Below are 19,875 nucleotides of genomic sequence, written 5' to 3'. Positions count from 1 at the left end.
CAGCCCTGCCGTGAGAAAGTAAATGCAAATGTTCATGCAAATTAAAATGCAAATGCAAACGCAAATGCCAGGCCCCCTGGGCTGCACTCCTCGGTGCTTCTCTCAGAAGAATTCAGCTTGCTGCAAATGTCCTAGTGGAGAGGAAAGAAAAATACTGCTTTTCAGTCTGGGCTCCTGCCTTTCTTCTCCCATGTGTAAGAGTGGCAGTTGGATTTCTCTGTACAAAAAGGTGATTCCTGCACAGTGTGCACAGCCCTCTCCTATTTTGGTGAGCAAAGCACACACTGAGGGTATTCTTGGTGAACAAGTGATGCAAAAATCGTGATTGTGGACACTAAAACATCTTTCTCTTATCTGCCAGCATGAATCTGCCATTAAATTGAATGCATGAAAGAGTGTCCTCCCCAAACACCCACAGCATTGTTAATAAAAGAAAAGGAAAAATTATTTAAGTCAGGAGGAAGACTGCAGGTGAAATGAAGGCTCATGCCCATAATTTACATCTTCCTTTCTTTCTAAACCAGCTTTTGCAATGCCATAGTAAGGCCCCAGGGCAGCTTTCCAGCCTCTGGTTTTAGATGGGGCTGCAGGCATGTCCCAGCTCCGTGGGGGCTGTGTGGGGCCAGCACCCTGTCCCAGAATACGAACGAGAAGGAAGCTCAGAGCTACCATCCATCTGGGAGCTCAGCACTGCTCAGGGCAGCTGTCCCTGAGGACCACCACCATCCTTGGATGCATCTGCCTCATGCCACAGCTCCTCCAGGCTTTGCCCCACATGGTCAAGCACTAAGACAGGTACCTTGCTGGTCCCAGAGGGTTTTAAGCCAGGAGAAACATTCCTGCAAGTAGCAAAGCCAACCACTTAGCAGTCACAACTCATTTAGGTTTATACTCATGGGTGGAGGTGGCAGATTGGGGTTCAGGCTGTCTGTGCTACAGTTAATAATGTGTACCTCAGGTTTGTGCTACCATAATGTCCTGGCCCAGAGTTTCTCTGCTGGGCCACCTCAACACAGTGGTTCTCACCCAAACTGAACCTCCTCTGCAGCCACTGGGAAAATACCACAAGGAAGCTCACTGCCTCCCTCTGGAAGGGTCCCACAGAGGCCTGCAGCTCCCTATCATACACAGCACAGCACAGCACTGTCATAGTCATATTTTCTGGAAAATCCCCTCACCTAGGATTTTGTTCCTGCAAAGCTGAGAAGCCTCAGAGAAAAAGAAAAACAATAATTATCTGATTTGCTTCTCCTGTGTTTCGCTCCTTTGGAATGAGTTTGGAGATTGCTCACCAACAGGTGGTTGTTTCATTGGTTTCATGTGAATTGTTTTGACTCATTGACCAATCAGGATCAAGCTATGTCAGACTCTGGAGAAAGAGTCACAAGTTTTCATTATTATCTTTTAGCCTTCTGTAACTATCCTTTCTGTATTCTTTAATATAGTTTAGTTAGTATTCTTTTATATAATATAGCATCATAAAATAATAAATTAGCCCTCTAAGAACATGGAGTCAGATTTATCTTTCCTCCCTGCCGCAGGACACCCCGCAAATACAATACAGCACCAAAAACAGGACAGTCATTCCTTCAGCTGGATTACATCTTGAGCCAAGGTGACCAAGCAGCCTACCTGCCTCCATCCGTGTGCTTTCACAGCCCTCGGGGCTCTCTGTGCTGGCACTGAGCTGCTGGAAGGGCTGGTTGCTGAAGAGATTGTCACACAGCAGGCTGCGACACAGCTTCTTCAGGAAGCGCAGCACGTACCCAATGCTGTTCACCACCAGCAGGCTCTGGAGATGCTGCTTCCCCTCAAAAGAAGCTGAAACTGGAAAGCAAAACAGGAGCAATTCAATACCTGTGGGTGCATGGCAGAAGGGGGAATGAGAGCAGGGGAAATAATTTTACTCAAGTATTTGCATGTCAAAAATATTTTGCAAAATTACCCTGCCTGAAGCGCACAACAAACTGGAAGAGCTTAAGCAGCTGAGTTTGGGTGACCCAGACCACCTTCCCCCTGGAGGGCTGAAAGATGCTGACTGGCATGGCCAGCAGTGCAAGGTTTTCTAATATATGCATCCACCTGAAAATTGTGTTGTGTGATTAGAAGAAGGCTATCATGATACCCTGGTCTAAGGAAGGGCAGAGAAAGTGATGTGCAGTGATCACCAGTAGCGATGGGTAGGCTGACTTCAGCAGTACCCAAGGTTATAAATGATAATGAGGAGATAAGAATTAAAGGCATGGTTGTGAAGGAATGAAAGGTACCAGGATTGTACTGAAGAGAGAGGTAACAGCTTCATCGTTGATCTTTATTTACTGTGTTAACTGCTTTTATAGGCAAGGGAATGTTGGCAGTTGTGGTCAATCCAGAATTCAGTAGAGAATGAGAAATCTTGCATTAAATTGGAAATGATTGCACAGGAGGGGTGGGTCAAGAAATGGCAACAGGGTCTGCTGGCAGGAGACCCCAAGTCCCAGAGAGAAGCCAGCAGCAGTCTGTGCCGGCACAAAAGAGATTTTGTGGATGCTGTAATCTGGCAGACACCATCAATGGAGAAGAGGCCTGGGAGATTGCACAGAATGGGTTGACTGATTTTGACTTCCGTGGTGGTAAAAATGGGTGAAAAAAAATCTGGAAAATAAACATATAAAATGTTTAGAAATCCATAACTCTTTGAAGAGGCTCAAAACAACCCGGTGGAACAAGAAATGATAATGCAAGCTTACCAGATGCCCATAAAACAGCAAGGTGACATGAAAAACTCAGATATATTTCTAGAAGGTGTGGAACAAAACATTTCCAGGAGTGTTAAAAGCACTATACAAAGTTCTGGAGAAACCTGAGATGGATTGATGGATATCATTCTGGTCATACAGGTTGAAGAAGGGTGAATTCACACTTGCAGAAGTGCGCGGGCAGACTGCATTGATGTTTGGGGGACAGAAATTTTCCCTGTGGTATTGCAGCCACCACCATCCTGCTATGTGGGACTGTGCAAGACACCTGCACTCCTTTCACTGGTGCAGTGATCTTCCGCACCTGAAAGGAACTGTGTATTTCAGCCTAGCAAGATGGGGGTGGCTCTCTTACAAACATATTTAAGGGTAAGAACAGGGCAATTAAAATTCCTGCGTAAGCTTGTCATGGGGGCGTACTTACCCACGAATCAAAAAAAGGGCATAAAAGCCATGGGAGGGGTGTCAAAACAGACCCACCAGGATCAGTTGCAGCAAGACACATTCAATTCAACAGATTTGTAGGGAGGATATAGCTGCCTGAAGTCTTCCACCTGGAAAGTTCTTTCCCAATCCTATAGTTTAGCTCCCATCACTACTAACAAGAAAAAATTGCAACATTAGACTTATAATTTTGGGGATAACTTCAGAGATTTCCTGTTGGCCTGAGCTGCTGTGAGGGATCGTGCTCCACAGCTGGTTGAGCATCTGTGAGCCAAGCCATGGGAAGATTGGAAAGCCCCTGACAAAACTCATCTGCACTGCTGGGAGTGAAGTGCAATTACAGAGCCACGCCATGACTAGGAGGCCATTCACCCCTCTTTGATGACTAGGAGAACCATGAAATTGGGAGAAATGTTGACCAGGTGCTTTTAGTTCAGGTGAAGTTGAAGCTGAGCCAGCTCAGAGGAGCTGAGACCAGGGATTTTGGCAGGCTTGGTGCATAATATGACTCTCCCGATTCTAATGAAAGTCATATATGCAGCACAGAACTAGGCAAAAATGAAACTTTGCACTGAATTGATTCAGTCTTGTGTTTCTGTGAACAAGTCTGGATCATTCTCAGAGTATTTTTGGTGTCCCTTAGGGAAGGCACACCTGTGATTACAGAGAACTTGAGGAGAGGGAAGAAGCAAGATTTATATGCTGCACAGAGGGCCAGAGCTAGGGCTCCCACACAAGAAGGTCCCAGTGGCACAGCTGAGCATCTGCAGTCCCTGTGAAACTGATTGGACTTGCAATCCTTGGCTTTGTGTCTGTGCCTGACTCATCTGCAGCAGCTCATTGGAGAGTGCTGATCCCCTATTCCCATCATTGTTTCACTCCCACTGCATCCCCATATGCCAAAAGAATGTTGTGACACAAAACACTTGCTGTGATAGAAGAAAAGTTCACATTCACACTGAGAACCAGGCCAGGGGATCCATTGTGGGACATGGGAGGTTCATCAGGACACAGCAAGAAGTGCCACTGCAGGAAGACAAGGAGCTGCTGGGAAGCTCCCCTTGGTCTTTGATTCTCTCTGATATATTTGTGTAGACTCTGTGCAGTCCTGCTGCATGGGGAATTGCTGTGGGACTTTTGCAATTCCTGCAGCAGAGAGCAGGTTTGGCCCATGAGCGGCAGGCAGGGCAGCTAAACTCCATTAAAGTTGTCCTTTTGTGAAACACAGAATCATCAAGTTATATAAAGATTTCAGCTGGAAGGGACCTTTACAGGTCACTTAGTCCAACCCTCCTGCAATGACCAGGGACATCTTCAGCTAGCTCAGATTGCTCCAATACACATCCAGTCTGACCTTGAATATATTTGAGCTTGGGGCATCTGAGTTTGGGGCGTCCATCCATTGTTCTCTGGACAACCTGTTACAGAGTTCTGCCACCCTCATCACACGAGGCACGCATGTGTACTTGTGGTAGCAATGTGTGTCGTGAAGTGGGCTGGCATTTCTGCCCATGCTTGAACGGCTGCATGGAAACAGCTCTCAGCCCTGGCCTCAGCACTGTTCCAAAGAGTGGTAAGAGGCACACTCTGGAGTGCACGTTCCTCACCTGAATCACCACTGCAATACCCTGTACCAACATTCTTTCATCTGACACCGAGGTGATTCCTGCAGCAGGTCATTTTGCAAAGGCATAAGTGATATTCAGAGCTGGTTGCCATCATGGGACATCCAGGGCAGTCAGGATTAGGGAGCATGTTCAGACTTCAAGCACTTCCCTACTGTGCACAAACCCCTTACCTGACACCATCTCTCCCCCGTAGCCCTGCCTGAGGAGGGAGAAGACCACCTTTTGCTGGAGGGCACAGTCGATGCAGGCTTGCACTGCCTGCTGCAGGGCTGCCGACGGCCGCTCGGGGCCAAAGTGCTCCGGCAGCTGCTGCACCTTTCTCCTGTCCAGGTACGGCCCCAGGTTCGCTTGCTTGTTGACATAAATGCAGACTGTAGACATAAAATCCCAACAAGGTTATTGCAAAACAGTCCTGGGAGCATCCTAGGAAATGCTAGCATTCTACATTTCTATTCATTTCCCAAGTTCTTCCTTCACTGGTGAATTGTTGTCACTTGTGATGGCAGAGCCAGACTTCCTTGTGCTAATGACCCATTGCCAGAGCAAAGCAAGCTGAGTTTAGGTCTAGCTCAGTGTCACAGGCTAGGATAAGCTACATACATCTCAAAAAGCTCCTATATATGCCTAGGGTTTGCTGTCTTGAGTCCACTTTGTCCGTGAAACTTGTGACCAGAAAAATGTTTTGGGAGTGCAGAGCAGTGACTAGCAGTGGTGACTTCACAGCAAGGAGGGAATGCCAGCCTGAGGTGTGTTTTCAGATTATTTTTTTCCTTTGTTTTTAGACTGGTTCATTGAGAGCTGCTATGAGAAGCACTGCTCTGAGATGACTTTTGTAAAGCCTTTGGATGATTTCTTCTTCAAACGCAGCTGTAATTTCTGGAGGGTTTTGCTGCACAGTGCCGTGGCAGAAATCTGGTCTTTGGGAGCTTCCTAACTCTCCATGACCAACCTCACACTCTACAAACTGCATTAAGTTGAGGGAAAGTGTACATGGTGTGCAGAGCTACATTTTGGGACTGCAACAACGTGCCTGTGCTGCAGAGGGGTCCCTGAGGGAGTCTGCCCCAGCCTCTCCACAGCCAAACCCTGCACGCCCCCTCTCATAAGCTGCAAAGGCAGTTTTTCTATTTGCCATCAGGCCTGCCAGCAATAGCCCCAAAAATGAGTGTTCTCCTCACTACCATGAACTTATTTTAAGCTTGGCTGAGGCTAACTGCATCTCAGGGGAAGCAGGGATAGAGCTGGGTAACTAAGGGCGACTAAGACACAGCCTGAAGTCAGGCTAAAGTGAGACATATTATAATAGCTGGCTGAGTGTGCTCGAGCTGTCATCTCTCAAACAATATAACATTATCTTCTGACAGAAATCAGATATGTGACAAAAAAACCCCATCAAGCAGAGTGGAGGACATGATGACAGCTGTGTAAAGTTGGAAATAATTTACAGTTTGCATCACCATAATGAAAATCTAGTGCAACTGTCACAGTGCACTCTGCTCCCCCATCTTGCAGGGACCAGCAGAAGGGGCTCAAGCAGTACATCCAGGGTAAACAGGGGGATAATAGCAATCATACTTATCATTACAGTGCTTCACAGCTTCCAAGTGCCAAACAAACAAAGGGACAGTGCACTGAAAATACGGCAGCAGCATGCAGGAATTGCAGGGAGATGTCAGAGTGCAGCTTTCCCAGAGTGCCACACCTTGACAAATCTGCAGAGTGTGGTCTCTGTGTGACAATCCACTGGTTTTGTCGGGGCTCAGCTGTGGGAGGGACTCTGCAGCTTGCAGGCAATGTGCTGAGTCCCCCACTGCAGAGCCAGGCTCCCTACAGTCCTTCTGAAGCAGAGAGGGGGGTAAAAGCTGGCTTGAACTTCCCTTCACCTCCTGCCAGCCCCGCTCTGGTGGCAACCTGCATGCTCTGTAAGGAGGAAAGGTGCCAGTGGCATGAGGATGGTGGGCTGACCGAGGTGTGGGGCACTGCCTGAAATGACCTACCGAGCCTTTGCTGCCACCCTGGTGGTCTGGCAGGGCTGCAGGACTGTGCCTCCCTGTCCTGCTCCAAAAGCAGCCCTGGGCACAGCCTCTCAGGGCACTTCCACCCACCCTGCTGCTGTTTGCCAAGTGCTTTGCAGACTTTGCGTGTGAAGGGATAAACGAGAATAAAATATATTATTGTCGTTGTTGCTGGGTTTAGTATCATTCTGCCACCAGAGCAGATGGAAAACTTCTCCTCTGTGCATCCCAGCTAAGAAATAATGGGATTTATGTGTTGTGTTTAGATTCTAATGTTATCTAATCCATTTCTCTGCTGAAATCTCAGGGTAAATCAGCTGTCTTGTTGATTTTCTTCTCATTTACATCAGTTTAAAAGCCTTGACCTACCTTACTTTTGGTAATATAAACAAAAAGAAGGAGTAAGACCGTGTTTTCTGACTAGATTTGGAAATGACCATGCCTGCTGCTGTGACAAGGCATTGGGGTTTTTGTGCTGGCAGCCCTGCCTACAGTCAGACCATGGCTCCTCCATTCTTCTCCCCACAGCTGTAACAGATGTTTCATGTTCACACAGGGATTTAGGTTGATCACTGCAACATATTAGATGGGGTGAAAATGTTAGGTATAAAATGGAGCATTCATGGGTTTTTGATGTTCACATGTCAAGAGCAATGGGACTGACATCTCCACTAAACTTGACACACAGCAGTCAAAATACAATCTTGCAGGATAACTCTGCTCCTTGTCACTGGTCACTAGACTAATCTGCAAACACCCCATTTTCATGAGCTCCCCCTGCTCTGGAAAGCCCAGCATCTGGCTGTGACATCTGGCTGTCAGCTCGTGGCTCCTGCTCACCCCTTGGCCAAGGAGCACTTGAGGCTGAGTACCTGTGAGAGCCTGTGGGGGGTCTGAGTCGGGTACTGTGGCTGCATCCTGGGGGATTGAGCTGATATCCGGCTCCGGCGTGCTCCTCGGCGGAGAGATTGCTAAAGGAGTCATCAGGACACGAGATTTCAGCTGCAAAAAATAATGAAAGTATACACAAGATATTCCAATTTTATTCTATGGATGTCACGCCCCATGAACTCCCACTCATTAGCAATCTGCTATTGCATCACTTTCTCCAGGCCAGAAGATCCATCCTGCTCCCAGGAGGATACTGGAGCCTGAAGCCTGACTGATTTGCTGCAGACAGCAACGCCTTAAGCTACAGGATGCAAATATTATGCCACCCACAGGGTAGTTATTTACACCTGAGCAAATTGAGCCTAACACTCCAACAAATCAGTGCAATGGCATTTTACGAGCCATTTCATGTGGGTGTAAACAATGCTCCACAACTCAGGAACAGGGGGTCTTTAACTGCATCATAATTTAGGGCCAAATTCTGCTCTTGGTGGCAGGGCTGTAAATCTTGTATAAATCCAGCGGCACCAAGAGGCTACTCTGGGCTGACACCCATGTAAATAAGCTCACACTGTGGTCCAGATCGTGCTATTACCAGCTAGTAAATGCAAACTGCTGCGCTGCTGCACCCAGTGAGCTTTGCAACCTGCAGCCCAGCTTGGAAAAGAGAACCATGATGTGAATTTGTGGTGCAATATCACTATGTGTTTATGCTGCCAGTACCTGGCAACATCTCACCAGTCAAATGATGATCAGGTCCTCATATTTAAAAAGGACTGAAGTGATGGATGTGACCTGAAGGTACCACTCTCGTTTTTCTTTTGGTGAGAAGGGAAGTAGGGGGAAAGCAGAGAGCCAAGCACAAAGCTTGCTGGTTTCTATATTTATATGTCCTACACCAAAATGTTCTTCTGAGAGGTATTTATTTCCTTTTGTTGTGTTTCAATGGACAACGTACAAAGTATATTTTAGGTAGAAATGAAGTCAGACAACTGCATCCAAATCAAACCTTGAGCAATCCCTGATGGAGAGTAGAAGTTGCTTTGGATGAAGACCTTTGCTGTCCCTGACTAGGAATTACAAATGTCTAAAATAATTGTCACTGTTTCAGTATAATGATAAAACTAGAAAGCTGGGGAAAGGAGAGGAAAGTATGTAGGACTTAGGAAGATCTAAGTTAGTTTTTACCACCACCTCCCCTGGGGCAGGCTAAATCCTTTTGTTTTCAGTCTGAAAGAGGGAAAAATAATAAATAAGTGGATCTGGGACAAGCTGTGGATTTGACCTCCTGCTGTATGGCAGTTGTACAGTATGAGGGACCCTGAGCTGGCCCCTGGTTAGTGCCATTTCTCACTTGCCTGTGTTGTCCTGTTTTTGTAGAGTTGTCTTGCCTTCAGATTGGGATCAATAATGACCAGCAACAAAGTGCTGTCAGTTTCTTTTCACAGAATCACTGACTATGTTGAGTTGGAAGGGACCCACAAAGATCATCAAGGCCCTCCACAGGACCATCCCCAAGAGTCACACCACTTCATGCCATTCCCTCAGGTCCTTTGCTGCTCACCAAAGAGAAGAGATCAGTGTCTACCCCTCCTTTTCCCCTCATGAGGAAACTGCAGACTTCATTGAGGTGTCCCTTCAGTCTCCTCCAGGCTGAACAAACCGAGTGACCTCAGCTGTTCCTCATATGGCTTCACCTCAAGGCCCTTCACCATCTTTGTTTTTCTCCTTTACATGCTCTCCAATAGTTTAATATCTTTTTATATTGTGGTGCCCAGAGCTGCCCCCAGCACTCGAGGTGAGGCCGCCCCAGTGCAGAGCAGAGCGGGACAATCCCCTCCCTTGCCCAGCTGGCCATGCTGAGCCTGGTGCCCCCAGGACACCACTGGCCCTCCTGGCTGCCAGGGCACTGCTGACTCATGTTCCACTTGTGATTGACCAGGATCTCCAGGTCCCTTTCCACAGCACTGATTCCCAGCCTCTCATTGCCCAGTCTGTCCATGTATCCATCCCAGGTACAGAATCCAGCACTTTCCCTCACTGAAATTCATATGGTTGGTGATTGCCCAATCCTCTGATTTGTCAAGGTCTCTCTCCTGGGTCTCCCAGCCCTCAAGGAGGGCAACAGCTCCTCCCAGTTTTTTATCATCTGTGACCTCGCTTAGTGTCTTTCCAGTCCAGCATCCAAGTCATTTATGAAGATGTTGAAGAGCACAGGGCTGGGGATGGAGCCCTGTGGGAAACCCATCAGTGACAGGTCACCAGTCCAATGTCACCCCATTCCCTGTAACCCTTTGTGCCTGACTGGTGAGCCAGTTGCTCACCCATGGCATGATGTGTTTATCCAGCTGTGTGCCTGACAGTTGTCCAGAAGGATACTGTGAAAGACAGTATCAAAAGCTTTACTTTTGAATGGGAAGAGAACAGAGTTTCAAAAATCAAGGTCTCCATCCAGTTTGGGATTTATTCCATCTAAGAAGGTGAGAAGCAGCATGATTTGTTACATTCTAAAGCAATAAGTCAATTATTCAGTTTTCTATGGCAAAGTGGGCTGGCAAAGTGAAACTTTGGGTAACCCCTATGTTAGGCTTCTGGGCTGTTTTTGATCACATATATATGTACACATACACAAAGAATGTAAATGTACATATGTGCATTTGTACACACTCTGTATTTATTATATAAAATAGATATGTTTATAGAGAGATGTGCAGATATAGAATCACAAAAGCATTTAGGTTGGAAAAGACTGCTTAGATCATCGAATCCGATCATTTCCTAACATTGCCAGGACCACTACTATACCATGTCCCTAAACACGTACATATCTTTTGAACACTTCCAGGTACAGTGATTCCACCATTCCCTTTGTTCCCTTTGCTTGAACACCCTTTTAGTGAAGATTTTTTTTTTCCAAATATACAATCTAAACCTCCCCTAACACAACTTGAGGCCATTTACCTTTTCCCTATTGCGGGTTGTCTGGGAGAAGAGAGCTACAACCTCCTGTCAGGTGGCTGTAGAGATTGAAAAGGTCTCTCCTAAACCTCCTTTTCTCCAGACTAAACAACCCCAGCTCCCTCAGCTGCTCCGCATAAGACTGATGCTCCAGACCCTTCTCTGGCTTTGTTGTGCTTCTCTGGACAGGCTCCAGCAACACTTGTATGCTTTCACTCTTACATTTCTCTATATGGATACTATTTTTGAGACAGTACACCTGACAAATTCTGCTTCACTTACATGTTGGCTCCCTAATATCCTTACTGGCTCACGTTCCTGTGGTCCCAAACAGAGGCACCAAAGTGCCCTCTTCAGCCCCTGACCCTCGTGAGTGTGTGCTGCCCCACCAACGCTGTGCACTGCCTCACCAGCATCATCAGACCTTTTTCTCCTCCTAGATCTTGGAGGCCCAGGCAGGCTTACATTCAAGAGCAAAAGAGCAGAGGGCAAGGTTTGTGTAAACTCTGTCGTGTGGAAGCCCCTTTCTTTGTGGAAACCCCCGTGTTTTAGTGAACATTTTACTGCAAAATTAATTGCAAGAAAATGTGCTCTACAGCCTCTGGGTAGAGATAAATGTCATTTTATTAGGGGTAGTAGAGAACTGGCCTTTGTTAAATCAAAATGAAACAATGCCTGATTAGTGCAAGAGATGGAACACTAAGCAAACAACAGCTTAGCTGCCTCCTGGCCACTGAAATCCTGGGTAGTCCCTCAATATAATGAAGGAAAAATCTCAAAGTATTCCATTTAAAGATGTCTTTTCTTGGACTGAGTCTTCTCTATGGAAAAGCCAACCCAACCGCCAGCTGACTGACTGAGAGCTTGCCAGTAGAAAGCACATATGTGTGAGAGTCAAAAAAAGCAGTGAAGAAGAGGGAAAGAGAAGGAGAAAAAGAGACAGAGGAAATCTGTCAGAGCACATCGGGAAATCCTTGTGGTAAGGCATTGGAATCAACTTTTGACTATCAAATGTTGTGAGTTTTAATATGTACAGCATGAGATGCAAAAGTGGTCGCTTTAAAACAAGATCTACAACCAACCCCCCACTCTTATGGGCTTTCACCATGGAAATGGGATCAGGGAAAGATGAACAGGGATTTTGGGTAGGAAATAAATGTGTCTACTTTATCAAAGTCACCATGAATTAGATGCAGAGAGAGTGGGCTTTTGTGCCACTGATGCTGGCTACAAGTTTGTTTGAGTATGCAGTGGCTGGGGACTCTCCTGAGCCCTGGAGTTTTTATTACAATCTGCACACCTCTTCAGAGAAGCCAGGATTAATCTAACTGGTATTTATGTCATTTCCCACAAAAAAAAATGAAAGAGACTGAAGAACATTTGCCAGGCAACTTTTTATTTCTTTCTGAAGATCTCTGCCAGCTTGTATAATACATAGGAAAGTAACATGATGAACCTCAATACAATTTCCCTGCAGTTTTCCTAAACTATTTAGATGCAGATTCTCATTTTTATGGCTCCCTGTTCCCCTGTACCTGTTGTCCCTTGTCCTGAAAAAAACAATTGCTAGAAAAGGCTGGGATTCACCCCATCCCCATGGGTCTTTGTCCTTCCAGAGGGCAGAGGCACCTCCTGGGCAATGAGAGCTTTTGCTGTCAGAGAGAGAACCATCTCCAGCCCCTGCAAATGTGCACTAAGGTGAGTGTCTGAGCCAGCCTGGTCCTGCCACGTGGATTTCTGATGGCTGCACAGAAGGTTGCCATTGAACATACACCAGGGAAGCACAGAGCTTCCGAGCGCATGTTTTGGGGTCCGTGGCTCTGTGCACTTGGCTGTGAGTGAGGACACTCATAGCACAAGCCCAGTCACTGAGGGTGAGAGGGGAGGTCAGCTGGCAGAGGCAAGCACTGTCCAAGGTCTTTCCCACCTTTCCTTGTGTTGTGCAATAACTTTCTTCTGCACAGCAAATGATGCAAGCGAGTCTACACACAGCCTCCTACATCCCATCAGCGTTTCACAGAGAATGAGGCAGGTAACCTTGACAGGAGCTTATACAACCTCCAAATCCAAGGCTGTATCACAGGACAGGTGAATAAACTGGACACTTTAAGGTTGCCTGTGCAATCTCATTCCCAATGCATCCAAATCCTGACTGCTTATTTGTCATCATTAGCATTGACTCCTAGGGCAGCAGGGTAACCTGTGCCCCGTAATGGAGCTGTCACTCCACACGTGTGACACTCGCTGCCCACCCCACCCGGCTGGGCTGGGCTGGGGCCACCTCCCCAGGTGGGAGCTGCACTGGTTGCACAGAGGGACAAGCTGCCCTCGAGCTGCTCAAAGGCTGCCATGGCTTTGCTGCCCTCTGGGAGGGACGTGGTGGTGTGTGCTGCAGTGCTGCCCCATGCATGTCCCTCCATGTCCTCTGACAGGGCAAATCCCTGCAGGGTGCTAACAAACCCTTCCCTCTCACAGCCTTCCCAGACAGCTCTTCAGGGCTGCTCTCACTCACAGCCACAGAAATAAAACCCATCCATCCACTAACCTCCTCCCCTGGCTGCCAGAATAGGCTTTATCCCAGAGATTTAGACAATCAGAAAGAATATTTTATTTTGGGGAAATGTAACATTTTATGGCAAATAGCTCCACATAAGGTACAAAACGGTTTTTGGAAAAACAGCTGATGAAATTTTATAGCCAAAGCTGTGAAAAAATAAACAGGATAGCAAGGAAAAGACTTTTCTTGGTGATGAAGTGTGATGAAATGTCATTTCAGGAAGACATAGATATTTCCTTTAATATCAATGAAAACAGGCAATGGGTCACCTGTCTATAAAGAGCATGTGATTGAAAATGCCTGTTATTCACATCTTGGTCAAAATAAATTTAAATCTAGGCTGTAAATTCCGAGTTTCTTAAAAATTCAGAAGTATTTTTCCATCTGTTCTGTAACAATTCAGCTCTCTGGCTGCTATAAAGAATTTGGTCGTCTGCCATTTGGGCAGGGAGTCATTTTTTAAAATGAATTTAAGTCTTGTGGTATCTGAAACTCATACAATTATCGAGCTAATTAAATCAAGCTAGAGTTCCCCATCAAAAAATGTAATTTTTGACTCAGGCTGAGGAAGTGCTTTGGATGGAGAGGGGCTCACTTCAGCTGAGCACACAGCGTACAAAGGCGCCTCATGGAAAACATTGCTTTGGTGTGTGAATCCTACAGCTCAAATCAACCAGGCCAGGTGCCATGGGTGCTGCAGCTCATCAGTGTCAGCCCCATCCACCTGAGCCACTGGATATAAAAGGATGCCTTGTTATGTGCCATGCTTGCCAAGAAGGAGCCTCATTTCAGATCCACTGCTGAAGGAGGGATGCTGTTGCCTCCTCACCAAGTGCCTGGGGACAGAGAGGAGGAATGTGTGGTACCCAGCAGGGATAAAGTGTCCCTTTGGAAGAAGTGGGGGACACAGCAATCAAATGCTCGGCCACGTAGGTCCAAAGCACAGTGTTACTGCAGCATTTCCAGGAATTTAAGTCTACCACTTCTCCCCTTTATATATGTGTGGTGATTGGTGAAAGACTTTTTTCCAGGTGGATGGGTACATTTGGGATAGCATGGAACATATTCCTCAGCATTTTTTTTGGTCAAATTACAAATCAAATGCAAATGCATGAGCAAGAAGTTGGGGTCACCAAGACAAGCAGGGACAGAAGGGACAGGGTCTGAAAAACCCTGCATACAAGGTCATTGTTGTATTTGGCAAATCACTGAATCTCAAACCTCAAAGACCCAATTTCAGCACATCTCCAAAGTATTATTGTCCAGACTGGATGGTTTTGATCTGAAGAGTCTGCAAGTCACCCATTTACTAATAACTAAATTACTTGAAATAAATATGATATATAATAAACTTGATATAAGAAATACCTCTAGTAAAGCAATTCAGATATTTCCATCCTGGAGTTTTATCCTGATATGGAAGTGAAAAAATAAAAAGTATTTCCATATCCCACATTTTACAAAACACTTGAATATTTGTCCCAGTCTTAGCTTGGAACTCTATTTTGGAGTACTGTTAGACAGAGGTTAGGGGAAAGGAGGGAAAGATAAAGATGAGGGTAGCCTGCTCTAGATTAAGCTCAAGTCCAAGGCTCACAGCAATCAAAGAGTTGGTCCCTGTGTCCAGAGCTCAGCCAGCAGCACCATGCATGGGATGTTGTTGCCTGCTATGAACCAGGAGAGCTCCATGGAAGAGCCAGGCAACACCCCAGACAAGACCTTCTCCAGGAAGGCTGGGTCAGCCTTGTGCATACCATGATTGTTTTATTTGCTTTTCTGTCTTGAAACCACAAAGCCAAGCAGCTCTGATTTTCCAACAGTCTGCAATTTGCCCTCCTTGTGCAGCACTCTGCATGTCTGTGCCAGTGCCCATTGAAAACAAGGAACAGGCATGGCAAATGTGCACAGAGCCCCGAGCTGGCTGGGGACGGAGAGATTAACAGAGCAATCTGCTGAACACACAAGACCCCTTACTAAGCTGTGGCCCAGTTTCACTCCCCAGAACAAATTCTCCTTCCCTGAGCATTACAGTTCCATTTTTGCCTGGTGTGAGGCATCACAGTGGCACTGCTCCCACTGGTGCTGAGCCCACTGCAAGTGTAGTGGGAGAGACCCAGCCCAGCAGCAGCAGCAGAAGGGTTTAAGGCACTAAGGGCTCCTGGCTTTCTTTAGTTCTGTCTTTGCCCCAGGGCTGCACAGAGAGCTGGGCAGGGAGCAGACAAATAAAGTGAAATACCACTATTTTTCTCAAATGCCCCTTTTTTCTTTTTTCCTTTGCAAAGTAGCTTTTCTCCCTCCCCCTCCCTTTATTTCCACTCTCCTTCTCTGTATTCTTTTCCTTCTCTGTTCAGTTTGTTCAATTTCTAATCACTGTTAGTGAGAGAAAGTGAAAAATGAGAAACCCTTCCCCAAAGGTGTGCAGCCATCCCACACAACACTGTGGAAAACATTTTCAAACAGACCAAATTAAAATAACTTTAACCTTTGGGAAAACACACATGGTGTGGTTCTTGGGGTGTCCTGTGCAGGACCAGGAGCTGGGCTTAATGATCCTGATGGAGCTCCTTCAACTTAGAATACTTTATGATTCCGTGATTTTTTTTCACCAGCTCAGGTAGAAGAGAAACCATCTTCTCTTTTGTTTTGTTTTCTTTCTTTGCATTGCTCTGCCCCAGACTTGCACAACTTTTCCTCTGTTCCTGCATTTCAGCTGAAATTCCACAAGAAAATGCATGAAGACCACCAGGAGGTGGAGAAGGAATGTGAAAGCCATGCATCTACCTTGTGCCCAGGTTTTCTCCCTCTCTTCTTTGGGATCTTCATGCCTGGCAGAGCACTGGCAGGTGCTGAGAAGAGGTTGTGAACAGCCATTTTGATGGGTGCTGGCTGGAGCGGGGGCCGCCCTCGCTTCTTCCCTGCCATCCTGGGGGACTGCATCTCCCCAGCAGCCAGGCTGGGGTCCAGGCACAGTGGGTGGTTCATCTGCCCTAAGGAGACAAAAAAAAAAAAAAAGCAAACCAACTCTTTATTTCATTTTCATTTTAGGTTTTTGGTTTTTCTTTCATCCCAAGGCAGTTTTCTCGATGCTGTCATTTTCCCTCTTACCATTGCTCACAAAGCAGCAAGAAACACACCACAGATGTGTGACCCTGGGTGGGATTCACCTGACCACAGCCTTATCTTCACCTGACCACAGCCTTATCTTCACCTGACCACAAAACTCTGATTTTTCCCATTTCCCTCTCCTGACCATGAGTACAGTAGGGAGAGTTGCTCAGGTTGTGAGGCTTCTATTGCAGATGTCCAAGAGGTGAATCCCACAACCTTGGGGATACCACCTCGACCCTGCATCCTGCAGATAGGTGTGATGAAGGCTTGATCTTGCAGCCATCAGTCAGAGGGGTTTTGGAGTAATAATCTCCTAAAGTCCCTGCCAACATGGTTTTTCTCACAAATTCTGTGGTTCTGCAAATCCTGCCTCACCTCGAAAATAGTACCAATACCAGAATGGACTTCTCTCCTCTTCATCCACAGCCCTCCTGCGTGGGGAGGCTGGGCTGGGCCATGAGGTAGCCAGGACAAGGCAGCCATATTAGAGGGTAATTGCCAAACTTTTCCTCTCTGCAATTTTACAGCATCTGTTACCACGCATGTTAGTAGTGGGCTTTTGGATCTACTCCACCAGCACAGTTACTTCACCACAACTCCATGCAGCTGCTGAAGTTGAGCATGGGTGATGGAGTGGAATCTGGTCCATTTTCCTCTGCCCAGATTTTAATAAAGAAAACAAATATGCAGCTATATGCACAATACCAAGGGAATATACAGCATCCTTCACTGCTTCTAGTAAGGGTCACCTAAGAACAAAGGTTAATTAAAAAAAAAAAAAAACAAACATCTGAAGCAATATGTTTCCAAATGTTGTTTTGTCCAGGCATTTGATGTCCTGCATATGGGCAGAATAGTAGTCCCAGTCCTGCCTGCATGCATTGCCAGACACAAAGGTCCAAACAATTCTCATACCTCTATGATAAACCTTGCAATGGCTAATGTTATCAAAATTGTGCCCCCTCAGGCCAGTGATAATGGAAGACTCCCTGTTTTCTGGGGGTTTTTTTCACAGAGCAGGCTCATAGCTCTCTCAGCTTCAGAGAAAACCTAAAGATGTGGTTCAAGAGCATTCTCTGCATAAAGTAAATAAAGGTTTGTTTATTACTACAACTAAAATTTTTTACACAATCTATAAACTATAAAACCTACAAATTTCCCAGAGCCCTACAAATTTCTCAGAGCACTTCAAATGTCACAATTTCAGAGCCCAGTGTGACCAAGCTGATGTTGCTGGGAATGAAATTGGGATTGCTCATTCACGTGGTAGGAAGGGTACCACTTGATAGGGGCCTCTGGGGCCTATCTGCAGCTGGGGGCTTCTTTGTTTCAATGGCAAGTATGTTATGCCTAGTTAAAACTCTGTAAGTGTGACTAACCAAAAAGAAACCCACTTTTAAGGTATTATCCATATTATCCAGTTTACACAATCTCCAGTATGATAAAAAATAGAGGGCTCCCAGCCCTACCCTCCAGTAAATGCATTTATTTGCAATATCTTAAAACCTTTGTGTTTTCAATAATGCTAGGGACATCTGCTCTGTTCAGATAGATCCACTATATCTTATGGGACTCCTAGATTGATTATAACTTCAACCCCACCTGCTTAAACCTCTCAAGCAAACACTGAATGTCAAACATCAGAGCCGAGCAAACGTGCAGTGCCTGATTTACCACACTGTCCAGAGCCACTGTGATTGCTCTCACTCTCCAGGCATGCTCAGCCAGCTCGGGAACCCCATGAAAGCCTGCCATGAGGCTTTGTTTTTTTTACCAAAGAAAAGTCTCACAACTTTTTCTTTCACTTGTGACTGCAGAGAGTGTCCTTTCAGGGTTAAAATAATCAGGCTTGCCACAGCAGGAGTTAAATGGAAAGGCCCAGCTTCTCCTGAACATCACTGCTTTCCTTCTGCCTTCAGCAGTGCTCATTTTGTTCCCTGTAGTGGTTTCTGAGGGACACCCTCAGTGTCTTTTCCACCTCCCAAAGCAAAACATTCCCAGCATCTTACATTACAGGCTGTCTGCAGGCAGGCAGTTCAGCAGGGAAAGGAAATGCAACAATTACACTGGATTTGGCACCAAAACCCACTGACAGCCCAGTGCTGCAGGCTCTGCATTTCGGTCTGCCTTAAACAAAACCTGGCAAAGTAAACCTTTGCAGAGGACCTTGGGGGAGGTTGAGGAAGACAGATCCAGCCCAGGTTTGCTCCCTGCGTGAGGAAGGGAGTGGTTCCTGCAGAAGGGGCCACTGGTGGCCATGGGACTGTGAGACAGAGGCTGTGCTCCTGCAGGGGACACCACGCTGCATTGTCTGTTTCACATTCTCGTCTGATGGTAAAAGTAGCTGATGGCACCTCAGAAACTCTGAGTTATAAACCCCCAAAACAAGAGGTACTGACCCAGAGCACTGCTTTGTCAAAAATGTTGCTTTCTTTTGCAACTGGTGAAGTATTAAATGTGTGGTGGTCAGGAGACACAGTAAATTTTAACAATCACAGATGTTTGTGTTCTTTCTGCCCTCCCAATATTCGTGACCAATTTGGCCAAACCTCTTAGACCTCCTCACCACATGTGAGGAGCTGACACACAAAACCCAGATGAACTGTGCACAACAGGATCTCAGTGTAACATACTTGATTTGATACAGCAAAGACATTGTCAACTTCGGCATCCAAGCTGTTGTAATTATATTTTATTACAAGCCCAACCGTGACTTGATTCTCCTTTCTCGTGTGCTGAGGGAAATGTGAGTGCTTTTGGTGGCATTTGTTGTCACACTGCTGCAGATCCTGTGGGGCAAAGGTGCTCCCCAGCAGCAGGGAAGGGCAGCAGACACACAAAAACTGCTCCTGCCTGACCGTGAGGGGTCACAGCAAGACCTTCCCTGGCAGCCAGGAGGAAGCTCTTGGGCAGGCTGGAAATACACACAGTCAAATTGCAGGCTGGCCAAAGAGGTCAGAGGGACACAGGGGCTTGTCTGACTGCCCCCAGCAAGGTCAGGGTGTTACCTTGGAACGACTTTTCTGGGGCAGCTCTGGCTGCTGCCACAGCCTGGGCTTGACCCACAGCTCAGTGCTGGAAAGCTTGGTGGGTTCAAGGCAAGTCATGAGAGTTTGATGAAATTTAAGGGCAAATTCAAGGAAGCAAATTACAGGCTACTAACAAAGGCTCAGGAAAGCACTGTAGTACAAATAGCTGGGGAGAATGCTCTGGGAGGGAAATCAGTGTATGTTTGCCCTGTCCTTGTACTTTTCCAAATGTGCTAGCTTTTGGATGCCCAAGGATGATGCAGCTTCAGTCTGACCTGGGCCTATCAGTTTTGCATTCTTAGGTTAAAAATAACAGCAGGAAACTGCATTTATGGCTTGTCATCACTTAATGCAGGGCTAGGCACAGGGTAACCTCTCCTGACTTGTCTCACAAGCACTGTCATTTGGAAATACAATTTCTAACCCTGCCTTCCTCATTGCCCCACCAGGTCCCAGAGAGGAGGCAGCAGGGAAACACCTCTCCCCACCTTGGCAAGCACTGCAGGA

General features: G+C 46.4%; 1 protein-coding gene across 1 annotated transcript in view; it reads right to left on the bottom strand.

The window, feature by feature from the left end:
- Positions 1-16,183, bottom strand: part of SCML4 (Scm polycomb group protein like 4) — a 41,721-nt gene extending 25,538 nt beyond the window's left edge. Inside the window, exons 1-4 of the mRNA XM_054280465.1 lie at positions 16,013-16,183; positions 7,698-7,827; positions 4,981-5,181; positions 1,633-1,827 (exon numbers count right to left, since the gene is read on the bottom strand). Coding sequence (XP_054136440.1) covers positions 1,633-1,827; positions 4,981-5,181; positions 7,698-7,827; positions 16,013-16,168 — 682 coding nt within the window. The 5' untranslated portion in view covers positions 16,169-16,183. The remainder of the gene's footprint in view (positions 1-1,632; positions 1,828-4,980; positions 5,182-7,697; positions 7,828-16,012) is intronic.
- Positions 16,184-19,875: the final 3,692 nt, after the last annotated feature.

The sequence above is a fragment of the Melozone crissalis genome, unplaced genomic scaffold (assembly GCF_028551555.1).
Source record: "Melozone crissalis strain CALT ecotype California unplaced genomic scaffold, PUWL_Pcris_2 ptg000027l_1, whole genome shotgun sequence".
Taxonomy (NCBI): Eukaryota; Metazoa; Chordata; class Aves; order Passeriformes; family Passerellidae; genus Melozone; species Melozone crissalis.
The sequence above is the reverse complement of the archived record's forward strand: the minus strand, read 5'-3'. Positions and strand labels throughout refer to the sequence as shown.